The 23,931-nt window shown below is 37.3% G+C and overlaps 1 protein-coding gene across 1 annotated transcript in view; it reads left to right on the top strand.

The window, feature by feature from the left end:
• LOC124606191 (synaptotagmin-5) overlaps positions 1-15,896 on the top strand; it is a 241,677-nt gene extending 225,781 nt beyond the window's left edge. Inside the window, exon 9 of the mRNA XM_047138159.1 lies at positions 15,675-15,896. Coding sequence (XP_046994115.1) covers positions 15,675-15,833 — 159 coding nt within the window. The 3' untranslated portion in view covers positions 15,834-15,896. The remainder of the gene's footprint in view (positions 1-15,674) is intronic.
• Positions 15,897-23,931: the final 8,035 nt, after the last annotated feature.

Raw genomic sequence — 23,931 nt, 5'->3', positions numbered from 1 at the left:
CATCAGCCTGCTTTCATGTAACTTCTGTAGTATGGAATCCAGTGCCACATCCTAAAACTCTGGACCACATACTGATCCCTGCAGACAGCCTTTTGTTATTGTCTTCATTATTTTCTTTCCTGGGAATGTTAAAGAAGCATGTCACCTGTGGCAATAATCTCTCAGGCAGCAATATTAATCATCACTGTTAGAGTGTACTTAGAATGAGTATCTGTTGCGAGCAAAAGCTTTATTAATTGTGTCTTCAGTTGACCTTCCTTTTCTAAACCCATACTGGTGAGGGCTCACCCCATGTAGCAGTCTGTGATCTTGTAATCTTTTGCATAATAGTTTTTCAAATAGCTTGCCGAGAAGTCTCAAAAGACAAATTGGTCTGTAGAATCTGGTTATCATTGGATCCTTATCTTGTCCTTTATTAATTATTACCAGTTCAGCTTTCTTCCACAGTGCAGGCACCATTCCTTGCAAGAGATACCCATTGCACAGATCACACAAGTAACTATCTAGTTGATCACATAAGACTTGTATTACTTTGGCAGGGATTCCGTCCACTCCTGGAGATTTTTTCTTTTTCAGCCTTAAAATTGTTTGCCTAATTTATTCTTGTGTGAAGGGGTGTACAAATTTATTGTTCCCATATTCTTCCCATAACATTTCCCATAACCTATACCAATCATCCATCTCACCTTCCTCTCCATCATCAGGAATTTTCCATTAGCAGGGCAGCTGACTGTTCCCAGCTTTCTGTTACTGTCCCATCATTCCTTTTGTGCATGGGTAACACTGTTGGTGACCGTATTTTCTCGCAGACTATTTTATATGGTACACCACAGAGATAGGTTTCTAAGTTAGCCTCCATGAATTTCTTCCATCATTCCATTTTTGTTTTCCACAACTCTTACATTGTTTAACATACCTGTATCTATGCAACATTCAGACTCTTTCTTCTTGAGTCATGCTGCTCTGTTGTAGCTTCCTGGCTCTTCTTGTTTCACATCTTAATTTCTGCAGTACCTCAGTCCAGATGCAAGGTCCTCCTTTAGAATGACACCTGCCGATAGATATTGATTCCTCCATTGCTCTAAGTATAGCCACTGTCAGTTCTTGTGTTTTAACATCTACATCACCACCCAACAATGGAATTGTTGGACACTAAAACACTCTTCTTAGTTCTTCCCTGTTAGCATTCTTGATCTTATATTTGGACCTTACACACATTTTTGCTGTGGCATCTTGGATTTCCCTTCCAGTGATGGTGTAGTGTACGATATTGTGGTCACTCATTGTCATTCAACTTGCAACTTTCCAGCCCTTCATATGGCATGCCACTGCCATATTTGCTACGGTGATGTTGATATTGACATTGACATTGCTCCGACCCTCCTTCATAGGCTGGCAGATTGTCAGATGCATTCAATACCTGTAGGTTGAGTTCCACAACAGCTTCTTCTAGTTGTCAGTCAGTTGGCTATGTCAAAATATTGACCTTGCATGTGCATCAACATAATACACAAGAGGCTTAGTTCATCCTTGGTAATTAATATCCTTTAGTGTTAGCAGATAGTCATTGATCTTATCACTAAATTGAAAACACTGGACACCTGGATGCAACTTGCTGCCATAGGACTTTCCCTTGTGTGACTTCATGGGCAGTTATTGGCATAATGGGGATCTTTCCTGCCTTCGTGTATGGCTCTTGGATTTATAATACATCTAACTGCAACTGTTCTGCCACACTTCTAGCCTCATGCAATACGCTGACACTTCTCATTGCATTAAGCTTTTCTATCTTTATCTCCATTAGAGGTGATGGGTATACATCCAACTGTCTTGCCCCACTTGCCTGTAACTATAGAATATATGACCATGTGTCATCACAAAGTGGTTGTACAAAGTATCTAAGAAGAATGATTCATTTCTTCTGGTAGAAACCTGCTTCAACAACTTCTCCAGTTTTTTCCACTTTTGTTGGCAGATTTGCAGATTTTTCACTCTGAAATGGATTCTATCTATGAAATCAGGTACAGGAAAAGTAATATATTCCCCTTCTGGATGTACTGTAAAGCCACTTTAGAAGCTTTCCTTCGTCAGTTCATCTTCAAGGCTCTGCATGTACATTGTCATTCTGAGTGTCTTTGCATCTGTGTCCTCTGGGATGTCATACAGTATCCCTAAAGGACTCTTTCTCCTAGGTTGTTCACAAATCAGTGTCTCTTGCACCTTTTTGTTGTTCATTATCTTTCCCGCGTCACTTTGTGTAGCAGTTTCCACAATGACTACATTAATGGTTTGCTTGATCTTCCTTATACAAATTTTCTCTTTGCTGTGGTTTATTAAAGTCATTAGTTTTTGTTGCACTATTTTTGCCTCTTCATTTGTTCTTGACTTTATGAACAGTGTATTTTGCTGCATTGTTTGTGCTGCCACTATTTTAGCTGCAGAAGCTGTTTCCGTTACATTTCTACTACGTGGCGTCTTTAGTACTGCTCCTGCTTACGTTTTTCCTGGTTTTTGTGAATTTTCTCTACAACTTTTGTTTTCTTTTTGTAATTGTTCCAACCTGCCAATTAAAAACATCTGCTGTATTGCCCACTGTGATATTTTCTTCTTTAATTCCACTTTCAATTCACTTGCTGTTGCCTGTGTCATCTTTTACCCATTAAATTCATATTGCAGTTTTCACTTTGGCATTACCATTTAAATTAGCTGTGTCAGTCGCCATTGTTCCTTTCTGTGTAGCTATCCTGTAGTGCCACACTGTAGTGCATGGCCTCTCCACATTACGCTGCACCACTGACTTACTTACATCGCTTTCTGCTGAGTCGCCAGAACCAGCGTCATACACACTGGATGTGGCTTGTTTTGCCTTGCCTCACACCAGTCGTCGCTCATTGGGCCCGCAGAGCAGCTGGTAGCAGCAGCGTGTAACTGACACTGCGCTGTGGTCCACTTGCCTCTCCTCGGCTGGCGCAGCACAAGTGCCGGTGTGCATTCTGCACCAATGAGAGTGACGATCTCTCCATGCTGGCAGTGATCGATCCCACTTATAACTTTAATTCACTCACCTTGCCCTGTTTACACATAACATAACATAAATGCACGCTTGAATAATTCACACTTCCACTACTTGTGAGTACAGGAACCACTTGACACACAAAAATACCATTTGAACATGGAGCCGATGTCAAGATACAACCAATCCAGCAGCCGTCTTGCCAAATGGGTAACTTCAACCTGGTGCATTGGTAAGGTGATTGCCTCAATGCTCAAAGTCATTTTGCCTACTTGGCATACCAATTCTGGATTGTATGGCCTTTGAACAGAAACTTTTTGATTGCCCCTTGTATAAACAATGTTTGCTGCAGAGGCAAAATACATGAATGTGCAAGTTTTAGACTTTAAAATAGTTAACACAGGATATATACACAGTGATCAATCCTTATTGCAACCAGCTGATGGGGAATTTTTTTCCCGCCAACTGTGAGGATTTATTGTGAGTTGAAATCTTGCCCAAGTAGCACATGTTTGTCAGGCAATGCAATAAAGTGTATTGAGTGAAAGCACTTCATGTAAAATGGGGAAATACAGGTATTCTGTTCACCAAAGAGTATTCATGTATTATTCACACATGTGCACAGAATCAGCCTGTGCTGTAAGGAGGTTATTTCAAGAGGAATATCCTGATGTTCACATTTTTAATTAGAATCCAGTTCATCAACTGATAAATAAATTTCATGAAATGGGATGTGTTCCTGATAGGAAACATAAACAATCATGTATAGGACTCACAGAAGAATCTCTGGATAACATAGCACGTACTCTGGAAAGGTCTCATAGAAAATCAGATTGACATCTTTTTCAGCACATGGGGATTTCCTACAGCTCTGTTCAAATGGCTGTGGAGTTACTGATATTAGATCCCTATAAAGTACTCTAGCGCAAGAACTTGAATTGGGTGACACTGAAAAAAGTTGTGGTTTTGTGATAGGATTTTGAATAGGGTGCATGATGGAGAAAATGACCCTAACCTACCCTTGTTTTCGTATGAATCACAATTCCACCTAAATGGGTATGTTAATTCACAAAATAACCATTATTGGAGTTCTGATATGCCTAATATATTACACAAGTAATCTCCGCATGATCAGTAAAGAGGAGTACAGTGTGCTATTAGCATTGAGAGAACAACAGGCCCTTTTTTCCAGGAACCAGTTAACATTTAGAGGTATGTTGCAAACTGTTTGCAGCCTTTTGTGACTAATTAGAGAACATTTTTTCACGAGCCCTCAGTATGACTTTGCAACTGCACATACAGCCAACTTTTCATTACAGGAAATGGTTTGACTTTTTCAAGTTAGAGTTGTCACTAACATCATATGGCTCCCTTGTTCCCCCAATTTAACTGCCTGCAGTTTTTACCTCTGGTGACATTAAACGAGAAAATGTGCATAGCAAATCCACACACTTTATACAAACTTAAAACTAACATTCATCAAGAAATTGCTGCCATTTTTCAGAGGAAACTGCAGAATGTAATGAACAATTTCCTAATCAGGTGTCATAAATGCTGGGACAATGAGGCGAAGCAGTTCTGTTATCTTCTTGCTTAATATACATCAGTAATTTACATCTCTTTTTATGTGTTTATGTTACATATGTTAGAAATAGCTTATACGACAAACTGTACTGTGTTTACTGTTGACCTCCTGTCAGCTGCATCATGGATGCAGCAGCCCAGCCTCACATGCTGGTCGCATGCCATGAAAGTGGTTGCATTAACGATTGATCACCCTGAAGAAAGCTGATTACCTGAAAGTCTAATACACACCTATTTCCACAATTTAGCTGATAATTAATTATCAATATGTGTCCCACAAACAAATACTGTTTGTATATAAAATTGAATTTTTAACTCATAGCTTTACAACTAACTGCCCACAGTATTTGTTCTTTATACATTTAATATCTGCAGAGCCAGAGATACCAAACCAGGCTCTTAGGAATGGTCACTAAAATGTGGGATTACTGCCTAGACAAGCAATGTTAACTGTCAAAGAAATTATCAAAGTTAATCATTGTTAAATCAATAATACACAAAAATCAAATAAATGGTTAGAGATTCAGAGACTTGTGATGGGAGAGATGGATGGAATTTGTTTTTATTCGCTCATAAGGTTTAACACACTGTCATCTTTGGAAATTAATCTATAGCTCAAATGTAAAAGGGCAAGCAAAGAACAGCCCAAAGACCAATAAAGGAGCCATCATAACTTACTTGGAAATATCTAGAGAAATCAGTTATTTCTGAATCACATAGGCCACTGTTGGATTTGAATCAAAATCATATGAAATATGAACTTGATGTCTTTGAATAGCACTGTGTCATTTTTTTAAATGGAAAATGTAATTATTTCTGGAAACCTATTGACATGAGTTCATTGTATCTTTGCAAGCAGGCCTTTCACCTTCTTGACATTTCAAAATATCTCCACTTGACTTAAAGTCAAAAAATATATGTCTGTACAAATGAGATCTCAACTTTCTCATAGTGACTGACAGTACCTAATTATTCACACATGTTAAAAATGTACAAGCTTAACAGGATGAACCATTTTGGTTTAAACTAAAGCTTCTTGTGAATGAGTACTCTGTAATTCATTGTGGTGGCTACAATATCTTTCTTGTTTAGTCACTGGATATTTTGTTTGTAAAGCAAACTTCCACTAGCCCATGATTTTCTTGAAAGATCTTGCAGTTGCATTCATAACTTATCAAAATATCCACACTACTCCAATATTTACTTGTGGCATACATAAGTCATAAAAAGTCTCAGTCCTATTATGCTCAACCTTTGAAGCATTGAGAAAGCTCCAGGTTGTCATCAACTGTATTCGTATTGTATACAGGATGATTTCTTCCACTGCGTACAAACTCTAGGGATTGGTCAATGAGAGGGTATGGAACAAAAAAGGTGTAATGATCTTACATCCAGAAATGCATGGTTTCCATGCTGTAGACCATTTATTCAAACATACTTTGTGACAGGGAGTGTACCATGCAGCCACAGTTACAGTGCGCATAGCTCCCTCCTAGAGGGTGGTACTGTTCCTCATATGTCATGCCCTAGTGCCCTCTCCTGCCATAGTAATTGTCAGTATGTCTGATTCCCTTCTCTTGCGGACTCATCTTGTAGTGGATGTTATACATCATTGTGCACAATGGTTTCGTTTTTGAATTGAGAGCTTGCTGACATCGTGTTTACTTACAGAAAGGCAAATGGCTATGAGCAGTGGGCAGCAAGGTTGTATCAGGAGACCTATCCCAGCTGACAACAACTACAGCATTCAGAGTTTGCTATAGTGTTCCACCATTTTTCTGAGACAGGGTCATTTCAGGAAGAAGGAAATCATGAAGCACATACCCGAAATGTTCGGACACCACACTTGGAGTAAAATCTGATTAAAACTGTAGAAGGCAACTGCTGTGTCAGTATCAGGCAGTTGGTCTCCCAGTACAGAGTGAGCCAGATGACAGTGTGGAACATGCTCTGTGACAATTGTTACTATCCTTATCATTTACAGCATGTGCAGGACTTACTAGCAACAGGTTTTCTGCATCAGGAGCAGTTTTGTCACTGGTCTCTTCACCAGGCAACCACAGTTCTGGGATTTGTGTCACCCATCCTTTTCAGAGATGAGGTCATCTTCAAGAAGAGTTGGTTGGTTGGTTGGTTTGGGGAAGGAGACCCGACAGCGTGGTCATCGGTCTCATCAGATTAGGGAAGGATTGGGAAGGAAGTCGGCCGTGCCCTTTCAGAGGAACCATCCCGGCATTTGCCTGGAGTGATTTAGGGAAATCACGGAAAACCTAAATCAGGATGGCCGGACGCGGTATTGAACCGTCGTCCTCCCGAATGCGAGTCCAGTGTCTAACCACTGCGCCACCCCGCTCGGTCAAGAAGAGTGGTATCTTCAATTTTCATAACAGTCATCTATGGGATAGTACACAGAACTCTCATGGTATGGTGACAGCAAATCATCAGTATCTGTACAGCCGGAATGTGTGGGCTGGGATAATTGGCAACTGTATTGGACCAGTCCGCTTTCCATGTCACCTAACAAACAGGAACTATGAGGCTGGTTTGGAGAGTTCTCAGAACAGAGTAGAAAAGAAGTACTTACGTCACTGAAACATTTTTTTTTTTATTTTTCAATGTAGTCCCCTTGTAGATAATTGTACTTGGTCCAATGATGTTCCAGTGCCTTCATCCCATCTCAAAAATGAGTTTCCTCCATGTCTACAAAATAGTTGTCAACTCCGGCTATCAGTTCTTCATTTGAAGTGAATCTTCATCCATCAAGAAAAATTTTCAGTTTTGGGAAGAGATGGAAGTCTAATGGAGCCATATCAGGTGATAATGTGGGTGTGGCAACAATTCATACCTTAGTTTGTGTAATTTTTCCATAGTGACAGCACGTATGGGGATGCACATTGTCTTGATGGAAGATGACTTTCTTCCTTATTAAACCTGGCCTTTTTTCACATACCTTTTGTTGCAATTTGTCCAGGACGTTAGCATAGTATTCTCCAGTAATTGTTACCCCAGTGGGGAGGTAATCTACAAACAGAATCCCCTTCGCATCCCAGAATGCTGAAGACATGATCTTTCCCGCCGAAGGAATTGTCTTTGCTTTCTTTGGTGGCAGAGAATCAGCATGTTTCCACTGCTTTGACTGTTGTTTTGTGTCTGGGGTATAGTAGTCCACCCAAGTTTCATCTTTGGTCACAAACTGGCACAAAAAATCTTGATCGTTTCTCCTACAATGGGCGAAATATTGTTCCGATATGTCCATTCTCATGCGTTTTTGATCCAGCATCAAGAGTAGCAGCACCCATCTTGCAGATAATTTTTTCATTTCTAATTCTTCAGCTAAAATGTGATATACCCCTTCAGATGACATCTGGCAAGCATGAGGAATTTCACGCACTTTCAATCGATGATACTCCATGACCATTTTGTGCACTTTTGCAATGATTTCTGGAGTAGTGACACATCTTGGCCGACCACTGTATTGATAATCATCTAAACTCTCTCTACCAAATCTAAATTCATTTGTCCACTTGACAACAGTTGAATATGAAGGAGCAGAGTCCCCCAATGTATTCTGGAAAGTGGCATGAATGTACTTTGCTTTCATAGCTTTCTTTATGAAGTACTTAATCACTGCTCAAATCTCAATTTTTTCCTCCTTTGCAAATCACTATGCAGGAACAACAACAGAGCCATGTCACCACCACAGTTCTCTTCCAAGAGCATTGACATGGCATGTGTTTACAGGCAACAGTCCAACGAATATCACGTGAACAACTCATTGCACTATCACTGACCTCCCGTGGTGATTCCGAGAACTTTTCAAACCACCCTCGTATCAATTTTTCTTGTTGGTGACTTTGCCTCCCCTGCTCAAAGAAGTGCCATTGATGATTCAAAGGGTTATGTGGCTGCTACATGACAAAGCTCCAGCCCACTTCACCATTAATGTCTGGACACATCTCAGTCATATCTTCCCTGGTCAATAGATTGGACAAGGGGGTCCAGTTGCACAGCCTGCTCTTTCAGCAGATCTCAACCCATATGATTTCTGGTTATGGGGCTATCTTAGAAGTATTGTGTATGCAGAGCCCATTCCAGATGTGTAGACAATGGAGCAGTGTATTCATGCTGCCTTCAACACTGTTCGGATGCAGCCTCGCTGATGTGAAAGTTTGAAACAGAACATGCTACAGTGCATACACACATGTGTTGAGGCACATGGAAGCCATTTTCAACAAATACTGTAACTGTGGCTGCATGGTACACCACATATTAGATCACAGTCTCTGTAACAATGCATGACTGGAAAAATAGTCTCTAGCAAGGAAACCACACATTTCGAGACATAAGTTCATTAGACCCTTTTTGTTGCATATCCTTCATTGATCAATGCCTAGAGTTTGCACACGGTGGAAAAAGTCAACCTGTAGGGAGACGGAACACACTAAAAGTTAACAATTTTTCTGGCTTTCAAGCATGTAACATAGAATGAATATATGATGGTCTTTAGAGAGGGGGATTAAACACTGATTGGCCTTAAATAAATGACAAGTTTACATAAAAAATTATTGTCTTACTAAAAGTTACATGCATTTATGGTTACTTTTCGATGAAGTCACTGTAAGCACATTCTTCATGGCAGTATCCTTATAACATAATATTGTACATTTATTGTTCAAGAAAACACAAAACATAGCTAGAGAGCTTCCCACCACAAGATATTAGCAACTGAGAAGTAACACAACTTTAGATTTGCAGGCAGCAAAACTAAATAAGTTTATAAAAAGTAAAGAATAGTTATAAAATCTTGTTTTGTATTATTGAAGAACAGATTACTTATATAAATGAATAGTTACCTTAGTGGTGCACAATGGTATTTTAAGCACCTTTGATCAAATGAAGTTTAACACCATTCTGATATCAGAATCAGAATATTTTTGTCATTCTGTACCATTAGTAAGAGTCATACTATGGTCATATTGTGCTTTCACTAACATCAAGCAGCCAACTCATATCTCAGCCTTTATTACAAAAATCTAAATTCCTGGTTAGAAGTGTACCTTTATTCCTATTATGAACAATGGCTTTACACAACACTAATGATATAAACAAAATATAGAAAATAATTATATACTTTCACAGCACAGCGTAAACCACAATGAAATGTATTGCCCTCTTTTTTGATCAGAGATGAGAGAATTGAAATGTCCTAACTGATTGAAAAGTATACCAACACCTATTCCATATTCTGTTGCACCAGAAATGTAATTTTTTCACAAATAAAATGTACATGTGGAAATGTTAGTAATGAAACAGTTAATGACAATAATATTTTGGGAGAATGAATCTTGTGGTACCCTCATTTTGTAGACATCAGCCATATTCTCAGTCAAATGTATTACTAAATTATGTCCTTCAACGTGAATCAGGAGGTGCAATATTATTCATGCCTCAATTGCTTCGGGTTTCTGTTACCCATCCACTCTGCATTGGATATTACAAGATTCTGTCATCCATTTTCTTGGCATAGTTTCTATTTTTGTGATTTCTCTTCCTAAAAAATTACTCTTATATGATGTCTATGATCCTATCAAAGATTAAAACTTCCTTCATCAGAGAAAACAGCTCTAGTAAGACCTGACTTGTAGATTTGCTGTTCAGCTCCCTACATCAAATGATGACCATAACGTAAAATCTAAGGATGAATGATCACACATGCACAGATTACACTTTAAATACATTATAGTTTGTCACTGAGTACAACATAATTATTATTAATAATAATAACAAATAGTTTATTTGCCTAATAATGACTTTTACAGTTGTGGACATAGTCCATATACAAACATACAAATGTTACCAAGAGTTTAGAAATAAAGATGCATTATATGCAACAACATTAAAAATCCTTGATGGAGTAAAAACATTTATCAATTAACAATTGCTTTAATTTTGTCTGAAATATTTTTCCATTTAACAGTTTTATATTATTTAACAGTCTGTTATAAAAATGTCTTCCAGCAGAAAATGGACAATGATCTGTTGCTCTTTTATTACTAAATTTTATGTGGTAATGTTCTCTTTTTCTTGTATTATAATTATGGATTTCACTATCGGAAATGAAATGAGCATTTAGCGTCATTGGCTGGGAGGCCCCTTACGCGGCAGGTCTGGCTGCCATGGTGCAGGTCTTATTACATTCTGGGCAACCTGCGTGCCGGATGGGGATGAAATGATGATGAAGACAACACAACACCCAGTCCCTGAGTGAAGAAAATCCCCAAGCTAGCCGGGAATCAAACCCAGGCCCCTTAGGATGGCAGTCCGTCACACTGACCATTCAGCTATCGGGGCAGACGTTTAACTATTGATTACTTTATGCGTCATATTTTCTTTTACAAACAGTAAAGTTCTGAGAATATACAATGTGTATACTGTTAGTATGTTATACTTTTCTGCAGGACTGATGTTTACTAATACTAGCTAGTGTCCTAATTGCTCCTTTCTGGGCTCTGAAAGTCTCTCAATGTATACTGTTGGTGCCCCACCCCAAATCTCGATACCATATTGTAGATGGGAGTGTATAATTCCAAAATAGACTTGTCTTAAGGCAAGTGGCACTATTATGCTAGAATGGCATTTTAGCAGGTAGGTGTTACAGGAGACTTCTTTTACACTTGTAGCTGTGTACTCATTCCATGTAAGATGTTCATCTACTACAATACCCAGGAATTTATGTTTTTCAATTGTTTCAATTGACAACTAGCTCAGTATACACTTGTCTTGATTTATAATTTAGTAGAAACTCCATCAGAATTGTCTTGTCCTTATTTAGTGCCAATTTGTTTTTTGTGAGATATTCTGTGATGCGGCTAATGTTCTGTGTTATTTTGTACTGCTAACTGTTTTGTAGAGTCCTAACTTATGAAGGAGGCATCATTGGCATAATTTACTAGGTTTGAATTTTGAGAAATTACTATATCTTTGATGTACAATAAACATAAAAGGCCCGATAGTGCTTCCCTGAGGGACACCACAGTTAAGAATTTTATAAGATGATTTTACTGTTTGTTATGTCCCCCAGTTGTATGATACAGGTTAACACATTGTCTCCTGTCCCCCATAAGCTTCTAATTTGTATACAAGAACAGAATGATTTACAAAGGCAAATGCCTTGGATGGGTCTAAAAAGGTGACAATAACTTTGTTTCCATCATCAAGTTTATTCAATACTGAAAACTGTAGCTGCAGTTGTTATTGTAGACTTGCCTTTCCTGAAACAATGCTGAGAGCTTTTTAATAGATTGTACTTATAGAAAAATGATTCAAGTTGATCAGGAAGTAACCTTTCCAACAATTTACTAAGTATTGATGTCAATGAAATAGACCTATAATTTTGTATATCGATAGTTATTCCCTTTTTATGCACTGGTCTTATTTCAGTGACTTTTAACAAGTGAGGAAATGACCCCTGACAGAGAGAGCTTTACAGTGTTCACTAATATACAGAAGCCAACTCTGTTTCAACAATGGGTTTGACACCTCTCTCCTGGGAATAATTATATTTTATGGTACCAGTATAATTATTCACAGTTCGAAGTAGAGAGGATATAAAATGTAGACTGGCAATGGCAAGGAAAGCGTTTCTGAAGAAGAGAAATTTGTTAACATCGAGTATAGATTTAAGTGTCAGGAAGTCGTTTCTGAAAGTATTTGTATGGAGTGTAGCCATGTATGGAAGTGAAACATGGACGATAAATAGTTTGGACAAGAAGAGAATAGAAGCTTTAGAAATGTGGTGCTACAGAAGAATGCTGAAGATTTGATGCATAGATCACATAACTAATGAGGAAGTACTGAATAGGAATGGGGAGAAGAGAAGTTTGTGGCACAACTTGACTAGAAGAAGGTATCGGTTGGTAGGACATGTGTTGAGGCATCAAGGGATCACCAATTTAGTATTGAAGGGCAGCGTGGAGGATAAAAATCACAGAGGGAGACCAAGAGATGAATACGCTAAGCAGATTCAGAAGGATGTAGGTTGCAGTAGGTACTGGGAGATGAAGAAGCTTGCACAGGATAGAGTAGCATGGGGAGCTGCATCAAACCAGTCTCAGGACTGAAGACCACAACAACAACAACAACAACAACAACAACAACAACATGGTACCAGTATATTGGTTTGTGGAATGTACGAGGGCAGTTCAATAAGTAATGCAACACATTTTTTCTCTCGGCCAATTTTGGTTGAAAAAATCGGAAATTTCTTGTGAAATATTTTCAAACATTCCCGCTTTGTCTCGTATAGTTTCATTGACTTCCGACAGGTGGCAGCGCTGTACGGAGCTGTTAAAATGGCGTCTGTAACGGATGTGCGTTGCAAACAACGGGCAGTGATCGAGTTTCTTTTGGCGGAAAACCAGGGCATCTCAGATATTCATATGCGCTTGCAGAATGTCTACGGTGATCTGGCAGTGGACAAAAGCATGGTGAGTCGTTGGGCAAAGCGTGTGTCATCATCGCCGCAAGGTCAAGCAAGACTGTCTGATCTCCCGCGTGCGGGCCGGCCGTGCACAGCTGTGACTTCTGCAATGGCTGAGCGTGCGAACACACTCGTTCCAGATGATCGACGGATCACCATCAAACAACTCAGTGCTCAACTTGACATCTCTGTTGGTAGTGCTGTCACAATTGTTCACCAGTTGGGATATTCAAAGGTTTGTTCCCGCTGGGTCCCTCGTTGTCTAAACGAACACCATAAAGAGCAAAGGAGAACCATCTGTGCGGAATTGCTTGCTCGTCATGTGGCTGAGGGTGACAATTTCTTGTCAAAGATTGTTAAAGGCGATGAAACATGGGTTCACCACTTCGAACCTGAAACAAAACGGCAATCAATGGAGTGGCACCACACCCACTCCCCTACCAAGAAAAAGTTTAAAGGCATACCCTCAGCCGGTAAAGTCATGGTTACAGTCTTCTGGGACGCTGAAGGGTATTCTGTTTGATGTCCTTCCCCATGGTCAAACGATCAACTCTGAAGTGTATTGTGCAACTCTTCATAAATTGAAGAAACGACTTCAGCGTGTTCGTAGGCACAAAAATCTGAATGAACTTCTCCTTCTTCATGACAACGCAAGACCTCACACAAGTCTTTGCACCCAAGAGGAGGTCACAAAACTTCAGTGGACTGTTCTTTCTCATGCACCCTACAGCTCCGATCTCGCACTGTCGGATTTCCATATGTTTGGCCCAATGAAGGACGCAATACGTGGGAGGCACTACGCGGATGATGAAGAAGTTATTGATGCAGTACGACGTTGGCTCTGACATCGACTAGTGGAATGGTACCGTGCAGGCATACAGGCCCTCATTTCAAGGTGGCGTAAGGCCATAGCATTGAATGGAGATTACGTTGAAAAATAGTGTTGTGTAGCTAAAAGATTGGGGAATAACCTGGTGTATTTCAATGCTGAATAAAACAACCCCTGTTTCAGAAAAAAAATGTGTTGCATTACTTATCGAACTGCCCTCGTACAATGATGACCAACATATATCCATCAAATAAACAAGCTCACATGTCTAAAATTGTATTTATGACCTGAGCTCTGCCAATTGGGCTTAGAATTTTCCTAATTAGGTTATGTTTCCTCCTTTGCAATGAATGATAAGGAGTTTTTTTCCAGGAAATGGAGTCAATTACTTTCATGCCTTTCTCTTTAAGGCAAACATAGAATTCATCATCCTCTTCGCCATCAGATGAAACACCATGATGCTTTCTTCCATTTCTGAACTGTCCTGATGTTCCTCGATTATTTCCACTGCATACGTTTCCCAGTCTTCTTCTGTTACATTGTCAACTGTTTGTGGTACGCTTGGCACTACATCTGAAGGACCTGATGAGGAACCCAACACACCAGAAATGTTATTGGGACTCGTGTTACATCCATCAAATACAAGTTCATGTATATTTTCTGTGTCAGTAGACTTATGGAAATCATATTTCTTTCTTGTGCCCGTACTGACCTGTAATAAGATGATGATAGTATACTATTATCCACAAACATTCACAGATATCCATAAAGACAGTCCACATATCAGGTGTAATATATGTAGTTGCATTGCATTTGTGGGATATGCATGTGTATTTGCCAATGCTATTTTAGTGGTAAGTAAGTAACTACAAGTGAAAGACATTCCTACATAAAAGACCTGTATGAAGCATCAAAATCAATAAGCAGACACTATGGACTTAAGTGATAATATGGCCACCTGACATACCTGAGATACAAAATGGCCTCACACAGTCAACCTGAAGTGGGCAACATCACCGCATGACTGGCACTAGTCTTGCAACTAGGTAGAGGAATATAAAAGGGGGCAGCTTGGTCTGCACATGCATAGGCTGCCTATTACAAGAATACATAGCTTTGTATCTGGGAGATCCCACGCGACCATTAGACTGTCAGTGTGTAATAGTTTAGCTTTCTTTTATAGGTAAAAGGGTCATAAAGGGTCATGGTCTTGTGTCGTCATCTTTTTCCCTTGGTTCTTCTTGGTAATTAATCTTGTTACTTTTTTTATTGTGTCCTTTTAATTTATTTTCTACTTTGCTTTGAATTTTTATTTTCCTCATCCTTATTGTTTATACTAACTCTTTGATATTTGTTTTGTGTGGTTACAACTCTTTACCTAATATCTTCCCCTGTCTTTTGGCCGTACTCTCTTACAGTATTTCACTGTGTATCAGACTTCACTGTGTTACATATTACACTTCATTGTTGATTTCCAGCATACTCTAAGTTTTTGCATCTCTTCCAGATAGATTTTTTATGTGTTTAATGTGCTCACCACCACTGAAAATAAGACCCCTCAGCTTAATATTCAACCACATTTTATTTATGGCTATGACACTATTGCCATACTTTATGTTTCTTTATAATACATTTTCCTGTAAATATGTAACAGTACAGAATAGCACAGACAATAGAAGCAAAATTATTAAGGTAAGCATGAACCATTAAGATTTTATCAGTGTAGAACAATAATTGGTTCTTAAGTTTGTTTCTTTATTTTCAACTAGGTATGTGTGATGGACCAAGGCAATGATCTCATTGGACACACTCCACTTCTGGGATGTTGTGTAATTGGTCCACAAGAAGAGGGTCCTGAGCAAGATCATTGGAGAGATATGACCCAAAGTCCACGAAAGGCTGTGGCAATGTGGCACACTCTCAGATAGATATATCAAGACAGGATATCTACCTTCAACATATGATTTCTCACTGGATCAGCAAATATGTATTTTCCCTGAGGGCTGTTGTCATGTGGCACTCTCTCAGGTAGATCAATAAGCAGATCTGTTATTATCATACAAATTCTTTTTTTTTTTTTTTTTTTTTTTTTTTTTTTTTTTTTTTTTTTTTTTTTTTTTTTTTTTGTTCTCTCCATTGCAAGAAACTTCATGTACAAACATTTTAACACACTGTAGAATTCATAGTAAAAGTTAGAAAAGGCTGAGATATCTGGTAACACTTAACTGATTTACACCATCAGTGATTCTATGATGCAAATATCTTGGGGCAATAATACAAAGGCTAGTTCCAAAGTGGGAATTACTCCTGTATTATTGCACTTCGCAAAAAGATAAACATTCTTGTACAAATATCACCATCTGACTTAAATTTTAACACATTTGGAAAATGAGTATCGCTTCATTGGTGTGAACAAATGTGTTGTATAGAGAATATTATATTCAATGTGTGTCACAGCTCGCACAATGTATTCCTAATAAATGTAATTATGTGTATAGGAATTTAAAAATCAAAGACCAAGGAGAGTGCAGGTCTCAAAATGATGTCAAAAGCAGTCACTTTATGAAGCTAAATTTAACTGCACATCCCCACATTTCAGATTCAACTGTAAGAATAAAGAAATTCATTTATAAATTGAAGTTCTGAACTGTATCTGGAAATTTTCAGAGACTGTAATCATTAGCTTCCTCTCTTTCCAGCTATTTTGGCTGTATCTGTTATCCTTTGGAACAAAGGAAGTGAAATGAAATCTGAAAATTAGGAAAAATATATATTATATTTTGGACATAGTTAGAAAACAAATGTAAATCACATATTGAAATGCTGATTCTACACAATTTATAGAAAAGTCACATTCATAAAGTCAAGGGGGTGCAGGTTTGAAGTTGTAAATATTATAGTCACATTAGATTAAACATAAGTTTTCCATCAGTATAAAAAGCATCAAATTGTAAAAGAAAGTCAAAACTGTACATTACATAAAAAGTAACCTACTTTGACTTCTTTTTGCTTTAGTTTTTTCCCTTGTATCCAAAATTGTGGGGAGTATTGCAAACAAAGGTATTTTTTCCAGTATGGTTTCTTATTTCTGTAGGACTCTTCCCTGTGAAGGGCAATTTGGCATACAAGTGTCAAGGGTCCAAAATCAAAGGGAAAATAGACTTATAATGCAGATACTCACACACCTAAATGGTTCAGTAATTTTTGAGAACATTTCTCATGGAGATTGGTTCAGTTGACTACCAACATAAACCGTAAACTGAACAATATCGGTGTATAGCTTTAGCAGCCCAATGCAGGAGGATGTAAAAAAACACCAGTTATCTGTAACCAACTTTGTTTCTACTAGCACATGCTATCAAATATACATAATTTACTATTGCAGGCAATCTTTAAATGAGCATTAAAAAAATAATATCTTAATTATTTCATGGATAATGCATAAACAGGTTATGTTTATTGAACTACTTATATGAATATGGTGTACCAAAAAAAAAAACAAAAAAAAAACACTTGGTCAATCTTTTGGGATGGGTTCCTTTAAAAAAAAATGTAGTATAAACACCTGTCCACAAATGAATTATACATCTCACAATAGCACATAACCTGTGAACAATTATCAGTTGACAGTAATAACTGACAGTGTCTTCAGCTGATAAAAGTGCATCAAAAATTTTCAAAATGGCATTCCCTGGCTTCTATATATTGTGAACCAAACAGATGTTGGAACATAGCACCATTTCAAAAAAAATCATATTTATTTTTATTTTCATATGTACTGATAAATAATATTTGCATTTGGAATGTATCTTGAAAAAATGTTTCTTTTAAGTGTTATCACAGACAAAAGTAAAAAACATTAAAATCAAGCTGGTCCTCCCTTCTATATAGTACCTAATAGTGAGTACATCGTAGATAATATGCAGGAGGCACATTATGCATAATCAAGTATAACAAATATCCATTGTATCACAAGAACATTTGTGAATTGTTGCAGTGGTTAGCACACTGGACTCACATTCAGGACTACGGCGGTTCAAACTCGCATCCAGCCATCCTGATTTAAGTTTCCCAAGATTTCCTTTGAAAGGGCTCAATTGATTTCCTTCCTCATCCTTACCTAATCTGATGGAAGTTATGACATTTCTGTTTGGTACTACTCTCCTCCACCTCCCAAAAATAATAATAATAATAATAATAATAATAATATCAACCAACCAACAACAGCATTTAAGACAAAATCAGTTTATCAGCAGGTCAATTGCAGTGTTATCTTCAAACATAGCAATCGGCCATAAACAAATTCAATGATGAACCATTTTTTCAGAACTACATGAACATGATATGTTTCCTTGTTTTGAAATCAGAAAGTTGTCCACAAAGTTTGTCCAAGTATTTCTTATACATCCTGTTCAACCCACATGATGCTTTACCGCATATAGTGAAGAATACTTCTTACCACTTTAGTGAAGTGAGGTAAAACTGACAAGTCAGTATGCCTCTTTATGTGCATTAATCTCTGACAGTCAATACTGTTCAGCTTGCACCAATAGTGATGACTATTTTAGTGCAGATTTGTTTGAAAATTTCTTGCAATATTCTTTTCTTGTTAATTATTATTTACCATTATTTACCATTTACATCACAAAAATCTCACTTTGGTTAACTCAACCTTGAAAAAAAAAAATTATATTGAATCGAAAATAATCACATTCAATTGAAGGTGTCAACAGAAGAAAGTGCTAATCCACACATTTCATGAAGCTCTGTCTGATCACATTATCTGTTGTGTTTTTAAATGCATCATGTGTTGGTAACATATAGTACGATACTAGAAATAACTGTCTACTATATAAATTGTCTTGGCTTATTGTATTTTGTCTTTGAGTTATCCAGCATATAATGTCCTATAACTCAGCTTTTGGGTTAGCACTTTTCTGCACCAACCCCTTCAATTCTTTGGCATATCTAGAAAATTTTCCTTAACATCAGTCCTACAACATATACTGTCACAGCAAAAACAACTTCAATCAATACATTCATAAAATGCAAAAAATTAGTGTTGTCATCAACTAGTGCACTACAGTCATTACTTTAAAATCTCACGAGATATGTTAGTGCAGTTGTTGAGGGCAATAAAATAGTTCATTCATCAGAGAATGGTATTTGTGTACTGTCAGAAATGGTAAGGACATCATGCATATACTGAAAATATGAAATGCACTTTAAGCATTAGCACAAGGGCAACTGCTGATAGGTAAGAAAAAAAATGAGTAGGGCAGAAGTGTGTGTATTCTTTTCTTGCTTGAGAATTTTCTACAGCAAACTCATTCTAGATTACATTAAAAAATATACTTCTTCAGCAGTTGTTACAAGTATAAATACATTATTTCTTTACGTATATCCTATTTTCCAATTTTACTCAGAAACTGCCGATATATTAATTGTGGTTACATACTAAAAGATGAAAACAATGTACAGATATATATCAGATATTAAAAAACATTAAGGTAAACTAAACATTTGAAATTACATAGTAAACCCACGCTTTTAAATGACATCATTTCTTTTCTCTGAGGATGAATGTCTTGTAACTAGTTACTTGATTCTTTCAAAGACTCCAAAGAAAAGGCCTGATCACACAGACACCAGTATATAAACTAAAATTCCCATGTGCAGAAAATGTTGGCGATTCTCAGTGGTTACATCAAATTAAAACATGTATAAGCCTATGCACAACTGTCTGCAGATTACAAAAATGTAATGTACAGAACTCAAAACACCTAACTTATTAAGTCACTGCACTAGTCATACTCATTAATACTGATTTAAGTTTAAGGTTCAGTAATATGCTAGCACAAAGTCTAAGTATGATGTCAAGTAATATGTTAACTAATTTTGGAGGACAACAGGTGTTTTAATGAAACTTTATGTAAAATCTACTATAAGTGTTTTTTGAAATGTTTCTCCAGGCAATAAACACAATTTATAGTGCCCTGCAATATTGTCAGGGTTTGGTGGCAATTTCGAAGATCATCATTACACATTACCGTATTACAGTCTTTCTTACAGTATCAACAACAAGGCAGACACAGAGGTTCTTTCCACAGAGCAGTCTCTGACTTTTAAATACACACTGGTGTATGTTTTTCTCACATTCCTTGTTGTTTTAACAAATGATGGTAATGGTGAAATATAAGAAAATTGAAATAACAAGTTGGCCTAAAAACTTATACTGTGTAGTAGTTACTCAGATATTCACAAAAGCCTGATTAATTTGGTCATGGCCTGTGTTGTCTAAAATAAGGAAGTATTTAAAGGAAGTAACATCACTATACCAGATATGGAAGTAACTCATCTCTACGGATTTTTTTCACTCAGAATTATTTTGTAGTGTGACCACCATGAATGCAAACATTGTTTCATTTTTCTGAATGAATACAGTATGAAACACAATATTAATTCTAAGCAGTGAACACTCTGAATATGAAACTGTTAGTTACTTCTAGCAAAAGAGTGTAGTCTTTCTTATTTCTGCCAGTCATATTATCAAAGGTACAGAATGGGTCCCACATTTTTTCATTTTGGGTTCTGTCTGAAGATGATACTACAAGAGTATTTTTCCTACTGGACCCAGAAAAGGGATTTCTACAATAATTTCAGAATAAATTAAGGTTGGGTATAGTAAAGTAGTGTGTAAAGTCATTATCAAGCATAATGATAAGGTTTAACACAGGAACTGACAGCCACAGCATAGCACTCAAAAGTTAAATCTAATCCCCAAAAGCAATATGCTCTAGGAAGGTTAGCATTAAAATAAAAATTTAAAAAAGAAAATAATTCACAAGATCTCTGTCATTCTCTTCTGAATTTATTTCTTGTATCTCAGTTATCATATCTGTGATATTACGGCAGCAGTGATAACTACTTTGACAGACAACTACTAATAAGTGAAGATCTTCCTGCCAACATATCTATGTAGTGTATCATCTCACATACAAGCCATTCTCTATATTCCATATAAATGGCACTGCAGTGATATTGTCATCTACTACATAGCCTTTGCTTGAAATACACATATCTAAGTCCTCTGGTATCATGGAGGATGATGTCCACTGTTGGAGCATAAGCTACACCTTTCAGTTGCTATGCTGCCACCACTGTGTTCAGGATCCTGCTGGAGAGGATGAGAAATGTTTTCAGGTTTTCGTCTTAGTTCTTCAGTTGATACTGCATGAGTGTAGCTCTGATCTGTCTGATGGTGAGCTTTCAACAGGCTCAAAGCCAAGTCCCACACTTTACTACATTGAAAACCAATGTCTTTTTTTAGAAGCCTGGTGTGTAGCCTTACCTCCACCAATACCTTTAGGATGCAGTCTCACAGTATAGATCTGTTGTAAAACATTGATGTCATTTAACTTCATACTATGTTCTGTGGAGGGGAAATGCTTTTGTACAGCTTACTTTGTTGGTTGTCACTTATTGGTGAGGCACCTTCACTCTGTGCACATCTCCCGTACTGGTCAAATCTAAGTAAGTTCTTCCACACTAGCATACAATGTGGTAGAGTCCTCATTTTGAGTCCCAGGTCATCTTTCACGGTGCCTACTACAGCTTTTGTCCTTGGCAGTGGACAGAACACACAGTTGACATTGTCTCTCCCAGGAACCCTTCCAGTTTTGAAGATGTATATCAAATGTAGGGGATGAATGCCATTCCTACAGATTTTTCTCCCTCTCTCACAATATGTGGTATAGGCTTCTGCAGCTTCAAGACACACTGGATCTGGAGGCTGTTGTAACTGTTCTTCTGGAAACTAAGTTGTTTTTACCCAGTTATCAGGATTTCTTAGCCAAGCATTTCATGAGCCCTGTGTAGCTGTGTGCTTAGGATGATTTTATGTTGTGAAGAGTGATAACAGCTGGGGGCTTCCAAGTATGTACCTATATGTGTTGGCTTTGTGCAGATGCTGTGCTTTAGCATAACATCTGGTCTTCATTTACGCAGCATGTGGAAATGGGAGATGCTGCCCTGGCACTGCCCTGTGAAATGGATGTTTGGATCAGTAAACTCAGATGAAGTAAACAGTTTTGTAGATAGTCTAATTTGTGTAACCAGTTACAAATGGCCACTACCATCAGCACAATAGGTCCCATACCAAAAACTCAACAAACTCAGCTTTCACACGGTCTTTCCTCTCCACAGAACACAGCATTAAGTATGACATGACCAGTGTGTTACAACAGAATGATACCTTTTGGTACTGTGTCTGAAAGGAATTTGTGGAGATACAGCCACATGACAAGTTTCTAAATAAAGCTTAGCAAAATGCTGGACCCATCTTTAGGTCTGCACAAAACGAAACACCAGTCACTCAAACCATGCCAACTGAGGGGCTTAGATGAAGATATTGTTCTTCTTCTCCAACAGTGTCCTGAACATGGCAACAGTGCCATGGGAATTTTGGATCAATTATTTATTCCTTGATGACACGTTACCCCTTCACATCACCACCAGAGTCATGCCATGTTACCGAGGGTCCAAGATCGACAGTAGAAGTGCAAACATATATAAGGCAGCGCCATTAGGAGAACATATAGACATTAGCAGCACCTGAAAATGCCGATACGTCAGAGTCCCAAAGTATTGCACCATTTACATGACGCCACCTGGCTGAATACCCATGAGCAATTCAAAACTATTTCAATACCAAATTTGCTGTGAGGTGGAAAAACAAAGGCAAAGTATTTGTTTTACCTCCCACTGACATTTTGGATGGAGTTCCTAATGAGGTAATTCCAAAATTCTGTAAACAGTATGTTGTTCTACAGCTCACGTTGGACTTATATTTATTCCATGACGTTACCTCGTGTAGAGTTAAGGTTATTCTTTCCCTTAATGTCTTTGCATTCCATTAATTAATATTTTAATATCTTACTCATGTCATACTTACTTACACTGTGTATCTAATCAACTGTCAACAACTAATTCATCATCCTTATGAATTTTTATAACTTCTTCACTATCAGTTATTGTCTTTTCCCTTCAACTTCACTGAATTTTCTTTCTTTTTACTTCATGTTATGTCATTTTCTTAGTACTATAAACTGTTTTTCTTTGTGATTGTTATTCATTGTGTAGCCAGTTACAAAATAATGATGAACAGTTTCTTTTCCACATTATGATAACAATTTTGCCTATCTTCATCCTCATTCCATGTTATTCATAAGTTGGATTTAACTTATCTCTCACTTTAGGAGATGGATTCCAAATGTAATGAAGAAATTGCTAGTTTTCAAAGTTTCTGTGTTACTGTCAGTTTCTTCTTGTGTCAGGTTTCAATCTTTTGGAGAATTTAAATAAGTTTTTAATTTTGTGATGAATATAGGTTTTATACTTATACAGAAACTAAATCATTTTTAATATTGAAGCAGGTATTTGATTTAAACATACTCCAATTTAGCAGTCATTATTGAGTTAAAAGTATATTTGTAGTATTTATTGCTCATGTTATTAGGAGTGAGAATTATGTTCTTATTATTTTTCTTCTCATCTTCTTTCTTTTTGTTACTTTTACTTTTAACCTTTCCTTATCACAAAATTATATAAGTCACATAATGTGACCACAAAGACAGTTTGTATAAAATTGATTCTCTGCATAAATTACAAAGTTAGTAGGCCTAGTGTCTACACAATCATACATCATTCTGAATTATCCACTGAAATTAATTGCAAGCAACAGAATGAGTGTGCAAGTTTTTTGTAAGACAACAGAAATGTACGTCCAAAGGTCAATAATAAAAATAATTTTTTAAATGTTTTCTGTGAAATACAAATTTAAATAATCCTGTAAAGGTAGTTATTAAATTAACCAAATTACGCTAGTATGAAAAATGGCACGATTATATTCAATCATGATAGGCATGAAAATTCCATAGAAATGCATATACATTTCTGTTTTCAATGGGATTAGGTTCCCATGACCTGTATGTTACATCATCATTCATCTAAATCTTATAGCAGAAC

Source organism: Schistocerca americana, chromosome 3 (genome assembly GCF_021461395.2).
Source record: "Schistocerca americana isolate TAMUIC-IGC-003095 chromosome 3, iqSchAmer2.1, whole genome shotgun sequence".
In the NCBI taxonomy this organism is placed as follows: Eukaryota; Metazoa; Arthropoda; class Insecta; order Orthoptera; family Acrididae; genus Schistocerca; species Schistocerca americana.
The sequence above is the reverse complement of the archived record's forward strand: the minus strand, read 5'-3'. Positions and strand labels throughout refer to the sequence as shown.